At 38.3% G+C, this 14,260-nt stretch overlaps 1 protein-coding gene across 1 annotated transcript in view; it reads left to right on the top strand.

The window, feature by feature from the left end:
• Positions 1 to 14,260, top strand: part of GTF2F2 (general transcription factor IIF subunit 2) — a 163,475-nt gene that overhangs the window by 19,238 nt on the left and 129,977 nt on the right. The window contains exons 3-4 of the mRNA XM_001154142.7: positions 10,102 to 10,120; positions 12,031 to 12,175. Coding sequence (XP_001154142.1) covers positions 10,102 to 10,120; positions 12,031 to 12,175 — 164 coding nt within the window. The remainder of the gene's footprint in view (positions 1 to 10,101; positions 10,121 to 12,030; positions 12,176 to 14,260) is intronic.

The raw sequence follows: 14,260 nt of genomic DNA on the forward strand, positions 1-14,260 counted from the left end.
ATATTTGTTTGTGTGTTGTTCATATCGCCTACTAAAGTATAAACTCTACCAGGTCAGGATTTTTGTCTTGATGATTACTATATCTCCATTGTCTAGAACAATGCTTGGCATAGTAGACACTGTGTTCTAAAGTTAGGTGGGGACAAGTACAGTTGTCCCTCAGTACCTGCAGGAGATTGGTGTCTGGCATGCCCCATCTCCCATACCAAAATCTACCATGCTCAAGTCCTTTATATAAAATGGCACAGTATTTACGTATAACCTACACACATCCTTCTGTATACTTTAAAGCATCTCTAGATTACTTATAACTAATACAGTGTAAAAACTATGTAAATAGTTGTTACTATTTGTTTTTCTCTTTTTTTTGAAACAGGGTCTCACTCTGTTCCCAGGACTACAGGCAAGCACTGCCATGCCCAGCTAATTTTTTTTTTTTTTTTTTCGTAGAGGCAGAGTCTCCCTGTGTTGCCTTGGTTGGTCTCAAACTCCTGGGCTTAAGGGATCCTCCCTCCTCAGCCCCTAAAGTGTGGGTGTTACAGGCATGAACCACCATGCCCAGCCGATGTTTAAAATATTTTCAGTCTGCAGTTGGTTGACTCCACGAATATTGACCACTCAGATATAGGGGGCCAACTGTAATATCTCGTTTTCTCAAGGAATGATTGAGTATATGTTCATAGTGGAGTCAGGCTTGTATTCTGGCCTTTTATTGGTCAGAAAACTCCAGCATGTCCTAGTTCTAACTCAATCATTTACTATGAGTGAGACTTTGTACAAGTCACTGAATCTTCTGACTTTAGATTTCTTATCCTAAAAGTTGCCTTTTTGCAGGGCTTTTATATGAATCCATTAAGATAATATGGAAATAGTTATTTATTTGTATATTTAAGTTTATAAGATGAACATATTCCTGGAAAGTTGTAGATGTGTCACATTTTTATGAGTTGTCATACTTTTATTGAAAGAGAAAAATAATATTGAAATGTACGGGGTTTTTTTCCCTCAATGTGAAGTTCTTTGTAATGCACATAATTAGCTACTGTTCTGTAATGAACTTCAGAGTTTTTTATATTAGGTTTTACTGAAATGGGAGCCACAACCAAGATAAAATCTCAGGAATGTATGTCACTGAAGAAAGGCAGGCTAAAGGAGAGAGTACTTAGATGATGAACCTCATGGTATTGTGGAGTGCCTTCACAATACAGCTCAAGACCTGGCTTCTAGTCCTGAATGGCTGTTGATAGTTGTTTGGCTTTGGGCCTTACACTTCTTGTTTGTAAAATGTGGATAATAATGCCTTCCCAACCCATAGGATGTTTATAAAACATTAAATAGCTTAGCATTTGTTAAAATATTTGTAAACTCAAATGTTCTCCTTCCATGTAATATTCATGTCCCATGAATAATACATTCCTGAAAACCTCTATGTAAAGAAAATACCTGGTTCAGAAATATAGTATCTCTTTTTGGGAGGAGGGGGAAAATATTACAGGAAAAAGAGTGAAAGGAAACAAGGCTGAGAGAAACCCATGTAAATCTCAAGTACCACTTTGATCACTAAAGTAAAATATTAAAGATAGCATGCTAAATAAGCAATAATGGGCATGCTGCAATTTTTCCTTATGAATCCTTGCTTGGTAGAAAATCTCAAGGTCTTTTTCTTTCTTAGTTTAAAGCAGATGGTCCACATAGTTGCTAATCCACATAGGGTGGCTAAACCTCCAGGTTTGCCTGGAACCCTCCCAGTTTATGTGTTTCCCTATGCAATTATTAATAGTGCCCCCTTTTCCACTCTCCAGGGTGTCCTGGTTTTGATAATATAGTTGTCGTAAGTGTTAGCAGATGTGTGTGTAGGGGTAGGGGTGAAGACGGTGGGTAGTTATTCTATGCATTACTAGGCTGATTTATGAGCTGGCATTGTTTGATTTCTCTAGGGATCCAACCAAAGTTCCTTACAAATACTGTGGGTGTGTGTTTTAGTGTATAAGTAATACTTACTTTCTTGTTTTTTTTCCTTTAAAATTTTTACAAAATGAAAAGGTCTCTGTTTTCCCACATTCACATGCTTTAGAGGTGGCCATGGGTAACTGCTTGGTATGTAAGCCTCCAGATTACTCTCCATACAGATCATTTTGGGTGTTTAATACGGACAAAGTTTTAAAACATTGTTATGTTTTAAATCCACTAACCAGAGCAAGGTATTTTTCTAACCCCTTTAGGCTTAGTTTTGCTAACTTCAGAACATAGCACAGAAGTCTGATTTTGCTTTCCTTGTTGTTCTCTCTTGTATGTAGTTCTAAGGCTTTGGTTTACTTTGTTGCATCTTGATCTCTTCCCTAGAGTACATGGCCAGTACTTACAGTCCTTGTTTTTCTCACTTTAGTCTTGAATTCTTTTGAAAGTAAAACCTCAGTAGAAGTGAGTTGAAATTATTTTATTCAAATCAGTTTCCTCAACCACAGTTGAAGAAAAAGTAAGCCCACCATTTTGTTTTTGAGATGGAGTCTGGCTCTGTTGCCCAGGCTGGAGCGCAGTGGCGTGATCTCGGCTCACTGCAACCTCCGCCTCCTGAGTTCAAGCAATTCTCGTGCCTCAGCCTCCTGAGTAGCTGGGATTATAGGCGCCTGCCACCATGCCCGGCTAATTTTTTTTATTTTTAGTAGAGACAGGGTTTCACCATGTTGGCCAGGCTGGTCTTGAACTCCTGACCTCAAGTGATCTGCCTGCCTTGGCCTCCCAAAGTGCTAGGATTACAGGCGTGAGCCACCACGCCTGGCCCTCAGAATTTCTTAAAAGGGAATCTAGTGGTTTCTACCTATGCCAATATCAGAGACAAATAAGGAGCAAATTGTGTGTGTTTGTATGTTTTATATGTAGGCAGCAGGTCTAGCAGATTTTCTACCTAACGTAACACATAATCAGTCTTGTAGAAGATCTAGATACTTTTAAGTGATGAGAACAGACTTATAGTAATTAGTACCCTAAGACTGCTATGAAAATGCTTGAAAACAGCTTGTTGCCTAGTTGGTCTCCTGGCTGTATTCTCCAGGCTGTCTTGTTTACTTTACTAATTTACTTAGTTTTCATTGCTGTTACTGAATTAACTAAATTCACTGTTAAACAAGTGTAGGATGGGTGGGGAATGTCTTACAGTGCACGTGACTAGGTTATCAGGATTTTAGTTGATTTTGAGCTTAATATGAGTCATCAAATTTATGAGCCTATAAACAAAAGGCTCCATTGATAGATGTCTGTTGTTTAGAATGAAGTGGAATGATAATCCTACTCCTTACTTTGCCAGTCAGCTCACAGTGAAAACATTATGTTCAGTTCTTAGTGCTGCACTTAAAGAGAGACATGGATGAATAAGATCATTCAGTGGAGTGAGACTAGGATCACCAGAAAGCTGAAAAAAAAATTAATGTCTTATAAGGAACATTTGAAAGTCTGGGGCTGTTAAGAGAAGATGTAGGGCAGACCAGGTAAACTGTACTCACATATTTTAAATGTAGAATCAACTACTGATTCCTAGAGGCAGATTAACCTCTAAGTGTGTAGGTTTACAGGTTATAGGTTATAGGTTACCTGTGGTTTAAAAAAACATATATTTGGGTAAAAAATGAAAACAACTAAGATTTTAGAAAGGCAGTGTGGCATACTGGTTATGAGTATGGACCTGGGAATTAGCCTGAGGTTTAGTCCTTACCCTATCACTTACTAGCTATGTGACTTTGTGTAAATTGTTTTCTCTGTTTCCTCATCTGAGGAGATGATATTAATACCTCATAGGTTCAAATGCATGTAAAATACGTAGTTAATAAGAGTTATCCTGCTGTCGTAACCACGCATACTACACAGGCCAGATAGTAGATACTGCATTGTGTCTAATGTGGTGTGGGAGGACCTCCCCTCCCTACCACATCTTCCGAAGCTCAGCAGCAGCTTGCTGTGTGTCGCGGGCCAGGAACTAGGAGATCTGTATGGCGTGGCTGCTCATTCCAGAAGACAGGGCTGTGGGTGGAGAGATTGGGAGAGGCAGAGAGGAGGGAAAAGACGTGCAGCCTGGAATGCAGCTCTTCCTGAATTTGGTTCTGTCTTAATACTCGAAAAAAGGAGAGTCCAGTTGTGAATAAGATGAGAGTAATAGCTTGTTCTGACAGTTGGTAACATTTGGACCATTTTTATCAAGCAATTTATATGATATTTCTAAACCAATGTACCTGGATTATTTTTGTATCTTTGGACATCTGATGTGTGCCACATTTTAATTAGTTTATAGTTTTGCTGGTCTGGGCACGGTGGCTCACACCTGTAATCCTAACACTTTGGGAGGCTGAGGCAGGTGGATCACCTGAGGTCAGGAGTTCGAGACCAGCCTGGCCAACGTGGTGAAACCCCGTCTCTACTAAAAATACAAAAATTAGCCAGATGTGTTGGTGTGTGGCTATAATCCCAGCTCCTCGGGAGGCTGAGGCAGGAGAATCGCTTGAACCCGGGGAAGCAGAGGTTTCAGTGAGTGGAGACCTCACCATTGCACTCCAGCTTGGTCAACAAGCGCAAAACTCAGTCTCAAAAAAAAAATTAGTTTATAGTTTTGCTTTAGCTTGTTTAATTTTAAAGGCAACCTTCTTTGTACATCACCATCCTGCCTCAGAATACTTCAGTTGTCCAAATGTTTGATATATGTTATATCTTATTGATAATCACGTAGCCTGTACTAATAATATGGCTTCTCCCCGAGACTTTTATTTCTAGCTTTATTTCTTTTTTTGGTATTTTTTTTTTTTTTTTTTTTTTTTTGAGACAGAGTCTCACTCAGTCACCCAGGCTGGAGTGCAGTGGCGCGATCTCGGCTTGGGTTCACGCCATTCTCCTGCCTCAGCCTCCCGAGTAGCTGGGACTACAGGCGCCTGCCACCACGACTGGCTAATTTTTTGTATTTTTAGTAGGGACGGGGTTTCACTGTGTTAGCCAGGATGGTCTCGATCTCCTGACCTCGTGATCTACCCGCCTCGGCCTCCCAAAGTGCTTATTTCTAGCTTTATTTCTAAACATGTTTAACATTCTGGGTCATGTGGGGACCCGCTAATAATAAAAAGTATGGAAACAAAAAATTAATGAGACACAATTTTTCTGTTATAAAATTGACTGAGTTTAGAACCGTGTTATACTGATAATATGATGACGGGAGTTCAATTTGTTACAAACTTTCTGAAAGGCAGTCTGGCAACATATATGTGTGTGTATATAACTTACACAACATGCACACATATTCCTGCTCAAAACAACATAGAATAACAATCCCAGTATTTTCTCTGCCAGTTAGCTCACAGCTCAAGCATTTTATTCAGTTCTCGATGATGCTATTATCTAGAGAGATAGACAAATGAGCTCATCCAGTAGAGTGGGACTGGGATAATGAGAAAGCTATAAAAATTAATAACAAAATATTCATGCCTTTCACCCAGCAATTCTGTAAATTTCTCTTTGTTTCTTTAATTCCATCAACTGCTAGGAACTTATCCCAGGGAAGTAATAGGTGAGTGATGGAAAGATTAATATATGAGGATAAATTAATGGTAAAATATTTATGCCCTTTTGACATGTCTTCATCATTCTTTGAGCACTTGTTATTTTTTTGACATAGAGAGATGTTTTAGACTCATCTTATACATTTCTGCCTAAGCCCTGGAGTTAGCCATTTCTCCAAGGAGTTGGCCATGGTTCCTTTTAGGGGAGAATGATATTTAGAAACTAAGATCTGGATACCCCAAATGCTTATTGCTGCTTCCAAGGCCTTCTCAGTGAACAGAGCTAGGGAGCATATGTACACACACACATACCTCCCCCACACACATCCCTCTTTACATCTGTATTTCTATATTTACATATATTGAAATGAGTTTGCACTAATATATCCAGTTCCAATAAAATACCACATACTTTGTTCCAGTTTTCTTCCTTTTCTTACTTGTGCTTCTTTTCCAAAAGTGAGAAACCTGGTTCCTGTTGTCCTTAATATAGTTACTTATTTGTTTGGGCCTCTGTTCTTACTTGTTCAGTCTGTTCCCAACTCCATGTGCAAATACCCTATTCACCCTGCTTGGGCTGTAGCTCCCCTCAGTGTGCTGCCACTTTCGCTGTCCTCCACTGGGACACCCTCCTCACCCTGTTCAGGCTTTCATTCCTGTTCTGAGGTTTCTCCCCTCCTCCATAGGAATGCCTCCTTACCCCACTAAGGGTCCAGCATCCTGTTTCAGGTTGTCCTCCTATATGTGGATGCTCTCACCTGCCAGGCTCTGACACATTTCTTACTGAGCCACTCCTTTATAGCGATGCCCTCCTTACCTGACTGGGCTCTGATACCTTGCCCCTGCTTGCCTGCTTCACCCCAGTGGCATCCTCTTCACCCCATTTGGACTATGACCGTCCTATCCAACCCACTCTGAAGAAGATACCTATGTTGTTTGGCTTCACCTAATGGTTTTTGAGCTCAGTTGTTCAGTTAGGGGAAGTATGAATAGGAATTAAAACAAGGCCTGGTGCGGTGGCTTATATCTGTAATCTCAGCACTTTGCGAGGCCAAGGCAGGAGGATCACTTGAGTCTAGGAGTTCGAAACCAGCTGGGGCAACATAGTGAGACCCTGTCTCTACAAAAATAAAAATAAATGTTAGCTAGATAAGGTAATGAGCGCCTGTGGTCCCAGCCACTCCAGAGGCTGAGGTGGGAGGATCACTTCAGCCCAGGAAGTCAAGGCTGCAGTAAGCCATCATCATGCCACTGCACTCTAGCCTGGGTGACAGGTCAAGACCCTGTCACAAAAAGAAAACAAAACAAAACCAACAAGAGCCAACAGTTGAATAATGATATTGTTTTATTAACCTGGAAAAGGTGTTGCTTATTGCCTGTTAGTGAAAAGCCAGGCCCCATTGGTACCAAATCCAAGAAGTATTTTAAAAGTGTAAGAAAAAGGAAAGACATGATTAATACAAATTAAGAAAGGCAACAGGAATGAGACCGGAATCTAAAAAAGTAGCTGTGGGGTATTGAGAAATAGACTCAGAGTAGTAAAGGAGAAAATGCACAGCATTCTGAGAAATTTAGTGAAAGGATGGCCAGATGTTTACTTCATTAATTTCTGAAGATAGCACTGTATTGTACAATAATTAGCATTTAAAATTTTGCGCACAGGTCATCATACAAAGGGTATATTATAGTTGTAATGTAGAATAACAAAAGGTTATATGTACTTCATACATTCACACACCAAGACAAGGGAATATGTCATTCTTTTAAAATAAGTTTTAAGTCTTCAAGGATTAGCTTTTTTTCCTAGAGAGTATTAACTCATCTAGAGCTCATCAATCTATCATTCCAATTAAGATGCTGTTATAATTATATATGTGTGAAAATGAAATTGTCCTCTCCTCCTGTGTTCCCTGATTGCATCTAGTTACCAAGACTGAAAATGTCAACATGATCTTTAATTCATCTTTTTTCCTATGCTGCCCACTTCCAGTCATTTCCTCTTCTCTTAGTTTTAACAATTTAATGACCTGCTATGTATCTCTTCCTTACATTCTACCACTAGCTGCTTCAAGCTGTCTTTACTTTCTATGTGGGTGTTTGCCTTAGCCTCAGTAGAATTCTGTAAACATTATGGAAGTGTCTTCTGCATCTTTTCCTTTGTTTTGTCTACAGCACCTCTGCCTTAAACAGGTAGCTAAATTAAAGGCAGTTACATTAAATTGAGCTCTAGAAGCTAAATTCAGGAGTGCTAGAGAGGGGACTGTGGTGAATTTAGTGCCTGCCTCAAAATGCAAGTTGAGGGTATTGTTGTCATGCTGAATTGGGGGCCAATCTTTGCCATATCTCTAATTCTTGTAAGAGAAGCTGGAAATTCATATTTTTATGTGAAATCTTAAAATTTTCTCACCTCGTTTTAAGATACTTCCTCAACAAAGAAGAGACTGACATTGCATTTTAATATGTAAAAGACTGAGAAGTCCTACAGTAAACAAATCTGCGGAAAAATCTGGAATCCTTAGTCTGTCCTAAGTGATTCTTTACCATTTGACTCCGGGCTGCCATTCACTAGTGTCAGAAAGAATGTGCTAGATACTTTCTTTTTTCATTTGGGCTATTCCCTTAGCCTGGAAATCCCCCATGTTTTCGACTTCATCCCTCACTCACTTCTTTTCCTGGCTTTCCAGTTTGCATTTCCATGACAGGTACATTTATGGTATATACCTTTGCCATAAAGTTTTTGTTGTTGTGGCAAGATATAACTGTTTTATTTGTAGTTGTTTATGATTGGACGTGTCTATTTTCATTAAACTGGGACTTCCTTGAGGTCAAGGATCCACACTTAATACTGTACCATGTACATAGCACAATGCATAGTGGACATATAGTAGACCCTTCATAATAGAATGAGTGATTAACTGAGCTAGTGAATGAAGGCAGGTTGGAACCAAACTGAACGTTATGGAGAAACAGTGGTTTTCTAATTGGTCTTCCTATCTCTAGTCACCTTTAGTCTACTCTGTATATATTTTCTAGTGCAAGTTTCCTGTAGGAAATGTTTGTACTTGTTATTCTTTTGGTCAAACAATATCTACAGATCTCCATTGCCCAAAGAATAAAGTCTGTACTTTGTACTGTGATATTCAAGAGCTTCTATGGTTGAGCCCCTTTAGAGTTTATCTCCTCCCCTTTCTTATTTTGCCTTTCCCTTCTAGCCAAATCTGATCACTCATTTGTGATCAGACCCTTTTGTGACTTTTGTTCAATTCTCACTTCTGGTACTGTATTTCCCCACTTCAACTTATTGCAATCTTAGTACCCTTTAAGGCTGAGCTCAGAGTTCCATCTTTGTTGGGTCATTCCTTAACTCTTCAAATGGAAGAAATGGCTTCTTCCTGTCTGATCCTGGTGCATTGTGGCTCCCTTAATTGAACATAAAAATTTATCTCATTTTATAGTTTATGGATGTACCTTTTATTCCTTCTGCTGGCTGGGACAGGGTTAACTCAGTACTTTGCATGTAAGAGGTATTTAATACATACTTTTAAAAAATTAAGTTCTTATATAGGATGTACATTGATTTTGCTTTGTAAAAAAAAATTAAAATTTAAAAACGTAATTCAAATACAGTATATAGAAAATAGTGTGGAAAGATACTGCACCAAGATGTTAACAATGGAATTGTGGCTATTTTAAAACTTATTTTTTGCTCGTCTGTATTAAAAATATTTATATGTGGGCATATATTGTTTTATAATAGAGGAAAATTGCTCATAATTTAAATTATTAAATTTAATAACTTGATCTTTAAGATTTTGTTAGGTAAATGAAACCTCTTCAGCTAGATAAAATGAATAGTAAAATTTGATGAAGTACTGTATAGATCTGGTATTATATATGTATTAACATGCTACTGAATGCCAAAAATGCTCAGAAATAAAGATAAGAATTGTAATAAGGCTGGGTGTAGTGGCTTACACCTGTAATCCCAGCACTTTGGGAAGCTGATTGTTTGGGGCCAGGAGTTCAAGACCAGCCTGGACAACATGGTGAGACCTTATCTCTACAAAAAAAAAAAAAAAAAAAAAATACAGAAGTTAGCTGGGTGTGATGGCATGCACCTGTAGACCCAGCTACTTGGGAGGCTGAGGTGGGAGGATCAGTTGAGCCTAGGAGGTCAAGACTGCAGTGAGCCATGATTGGGCCACTGTGGTTGATAGAGGGAGACCCTGTCTCCAAAAAAAAAAAAAGGGAAAAAGAAAATGTAAAAAAGAAAAAAGAATTGTAATAAGATCATTATTTGCATAAAATAGAACTAGCAGAGGTTATAATAGTGTTAAGTGACATAAACTCATAATATCCAAAATAATGATGTGTGATTAATGTGAGTTTATTTTTCCCATAAGGTTATAAATAGGATAGTTGTGGGGAGTCAAGGGTAAATATTGGTTAATCTCTGTAAATGTAATATTTTATGTAAATATGAAGTTTTTTTTTAAAGCTCTTAACTCACATTTGAAAACAACATGAAATCTAAATAATTTTAAATATTTCTTTTCCTCTCCTTTAGGACTCAAGGAAGGACTGAGGTAAGATTATTTATATGGAAATTTTAGTTAAAACTTGAGACTATCTTTTCATTAATAATAGTGAAAAAAGAGTGTTTGAATTTTGGAAAACGCCACATCAAGTGCATGGCTGATGGTTAAGAACACATAAAGGTATAAATGCCACCCTTGTGTGAATGAATGGACCCTTTTCTAGTTGTTCATTCTCAGCATTTTTCTTCTTTGACCTATATTTCCCCTCTCTTGGTACCATGAAACTGAGTTAAACTTCTGTAATACTTTACTAATACGTTAGTATTACTTCAGTGTGACAAAGGCATTTGATATGGATTTTTTGAGAACTTTAGATTCTGACCCATTGAGGCCAGTTTGTGATTTACAATACTTATCACATAGTAGAGATGTTTAATAAATACTTCATAATCTTCCTACATGCTTGGGAGATGAGTAATTTTGTTTATAAGTCTGTTTAGTGTAAAATGTGATGTTCTTTTGGGGAGATCTGGTATATAATAAAAAGCATTTTGAAAGAACACCTAGTATGTATTTTTATTCTAAACCTTATTATTGAGCTATCCTTTTAACTGTTGAGTTGTATTTGTTAAAACAATCAAAAATAATACCATGTACTCATACAGTTGTCATTAAGACCTACAAAATAAATACATCCTCTGTTTATGGGAGTGTTTAAGCTTTTCAGAGTAAATAGTTCACTTCACCCCCCCCATCTGAAGTACAATTGCTTTCTTAATATTCTTAAAATATTCACTTATTCAGCAATATTATTTTCCTTCTATATGCCAGGCACTCTGCTAGATCTTAAAGATATAAAAGATAGTAAGACATGATCCCTTGACCTCAGACCTCAGAGATTTTAGGGAAAAAAAAAAATCATCTTTTTTTTTTTTTTTTTTTTTTTGAGATGGAGTCTCGTTCTGTCATGCCCGGCTAATTTTTGTATTTTTAGTAGAGACAACGTTTTGTCATGTTGGCCAGGCTGGTCTCAATCTCCTGACCTCAAGTGATCAGCCCACCTCGGCCTCTCAAGGTGCTGGGATTACAGGTGTGAACCACCACTGTGCCCAGCCAGAAAAAATAATCTTACTCCTGTTTTGGAGACTTCTTCAGCTACAGACCAGAGAAAACATGAAAACTGTCTTTTTTTATAATGATAGATTAGCCCCATTATTCTTTTTGTTTTTGTTTTTTATTTTCTTATGTTTAGTAATTTTTATTTTATTTCAGGGGTACATGTGTAGGTTTGTTACATAGGTATATTGCATGATGCTGAGATTTGGGCTGATATTTATTCTATCACCCAAATAGTGAACATGGTAACCAATAGGTAGTTTTTTAACCCTTGGTCTCCTCTCTCCCTCTCTCTTTCTGGAGTCCCCAATGTCTGTTGTTCCCATCTTTAGGTCCGTGTCTACCCAATGTTTAGTTCCCACTTGTAAGTGAGAACATGTGGTATTTGGTTTTCTGTTTCTGCGCTAATTTACATAGGATAATGGCTTCCAGCTGCATCATTGCTGCAAAGGATGTGATTTTGTTATTTTTTTATTAGCCCCATTATTCTGACAAATGGGAATAGATTATCTTTCTCTCTTTTGTTTTTTTTAAGAGACAGGGTCTTGCTTTGTTGCCAAGGTTGGAGTGCAATGGCTGTTCATAGTGAGCTACAGCCTGGAACTCCTGGCCCAAGGAATCCTCTTGCCTCAGCCTCCCAAGTAGCGGGGATTATAGGTGTGCACCAGTGTGTCCAGTTTATATTCTCTTTTTATGACCAAGTATTAAGGAGTTTTTAATAAAGTGTTTAATGAAATGACTGGAAAACACATTTAAAAACAATTTGATTTATAACAAAAATTTTTTTATATATAGTTTGAATACAGAAGTCTGTTATAATCTCTGGTTAATGTGTCTATTAGGTGTCATTTACTTTGAATGAGGATCTTGCAAATATTCATGATATTGGTGGAAAACCAGCTTCAGTCAGTGCTCCTAGAGAACATCCATTTGTCTTGCAAAGTGTTGGAGGACAGACATTAACAGTATTTACTGAGAGCTCATCAGGTAAGTGGGAATGGAATTATTTAATGTGATTCCTGTACATGTTGTATAGATTTTCTGTCTCAACATACACTCCTATTTGCTTTTTTTTTTTTTTTTTTTTGCAATGGAGTTTCGCTCTTGTTGCCCAGGCTGAAGTCCAATGGCACGATCTTGGCTCACCGCAACCTCCACCTCCTGGGTTCAAGTGATTCTCCTGCCTCAGCCCCCCGAGTAGCTGGGATTACAGGCATGTGCCACCATGCCTGGCTAATTGTGTGTTTTTAGTAGAGACGAGGTTTCTCCATGTTGGTCAGGCTGGTCTCTAACTCCCTACCTCAGGTGATCTGCCCACCTTGGCCTCCCGAAGTGCTGGGATTACAGGCGTGAGCCACTGCGCCCAGCCTCCTGTTTGCTTTTTTAAGGTCATTACCAATACTGTTCCATCTCTCATTTTGTCTACCTCTGTTATTCATACTATGCTACTTCTCTGCTCTGTGTACTTTCTTGTGATTAATGAAATTTTGGCCATTACTTGAGAAGGGCTTAATTTCCATTTGGGATATGAAGATGTAGAACAAAGCAGATGGAAGAATGTGGTTCATCAAGCTGCCTTCTAAGATGTTGAAGAAATAGTATTCTGAATTTTGCCAAGATAAGGTCATCCTTGCTTGTTTTAGTAAATTGATATTCAGCAAGTATGAGTTGTACTTAAAAAATACAGTTTGATATTAGGGAATATTTTAGTCTGAATTTTTCAACTTGTATGCTTTGTATACCAAGAGGGCCTTTTTATTGCATAGAGATAACTTTTAATTGATACTGGCTTCCAAGAAGTTTCTGCGTAGAGTTTTAAGATTGTATGTGTTTGCAATGAGATATTTTAACAGTTCAATAAATCAGAAGCAAATGTTTCCATTTGTGAATTAAATACAGAGAGAACTTTCTTGTGGCACACACTCAGCATGAGTATATTTTCCTTGTTTTGGGATTTTTATCTGTCACTGAGTTTAGAATACTATTAAAGCAACAGGCCACCTTAGCTTAATGGAGCTAATTTTCTCCTATCTAGTTCAAAAAGCTTATTGACAAAAGAAAACATTTGTGATTTTGTTGTATTTCATCAAGCATTTCAAAGAAAGCTATAAGAAATTATAGTATGTTAGGAACACCATTGGTTAAAAAAAGGAACATCCTCGTAAATTTTTTTTTTTTTTTTTGAGACGTAGTCTTGCTCTGTCGCCCAGCTGGAGTGCAGTGGAGAGATCTCGGCTCACTGCAAGCTCCGCCTACCGGGTTCACGCCATTCTCCTGCCTCAGCCTCCTGAATAGCTGGGACTACAGGTGCCCGCCACCATGCCCGGCTAATTTTTTTTTTGTATTTTTAGTAGAGACGGTGTTTCACCATGTTAGCCAGGATGGTCTCGATCTCCTGACCTCGTGATCCGCCCGCCTCGGCCTCCCAGAGTGCTGGGATTACAGGCATGAGCCACCGGGCCCGGCCGAATTTTTTTTGTGGTATCTTAGATTACCAATAGCTACATAAAATGATCTAAAAAATTATTCTTTTTTTTCTTGGATGTACTGTATAACAGAATGGTAAATTATAACTCTTCAGTTATGTAGTTGAAGGTAGAAGGTTGGTTTCATTGCAGTTTTCTGATGCTCTAATAATTAGTAGTGTAGTAGTATGGGAGGCAGAAAATGTTAAAGTAACAGTATCTTCAGTATATCCATTTTATACTGTTGAAGATTCAACCCTTCAACAAATATTTATTGCATGCTACATAGTTCAGGGCATAGTACAGGCCTATCTAAAATTCTGAAATTTGTCTGAAATTAGAAGCACATTTGAATTCAGTATGTTAAGAGTTTTAGGTTTGGCCGGGCATGGTGGCTCATGCCTGTAATCCCAGCACTTTGGGAGGCCAAGGTGGGCAAATCACCTGAGGCCAGGAGTCCTAGACCAACCAGGCCAACATGGTGAAACCCTGTCTCTATTAAAAATAAAAAATTGGCCAGGCGTGGTGGCAGGTGCCTGTAATCCCAGCTACTCAGGAAGCTGAGGCAGGAGAATTGTTTGAACCCAGGAGGTGGAGGTAGAAGTGA

The sequence above is a fragment of the Pan troglodytes genome, chromosome 14 (genome assembly GCF_028858775.2).
Source record: "Pan troglodytes isolate AG18354 chromosome 14, NHGRI_mPanTro3-v2.0_pri, whole genome shotgun sequence".
NCBI lineage: Eukaryota > Metazoa > Chordata > Mammalia > Primates > Hominidae > Pan > Pan troglodytes.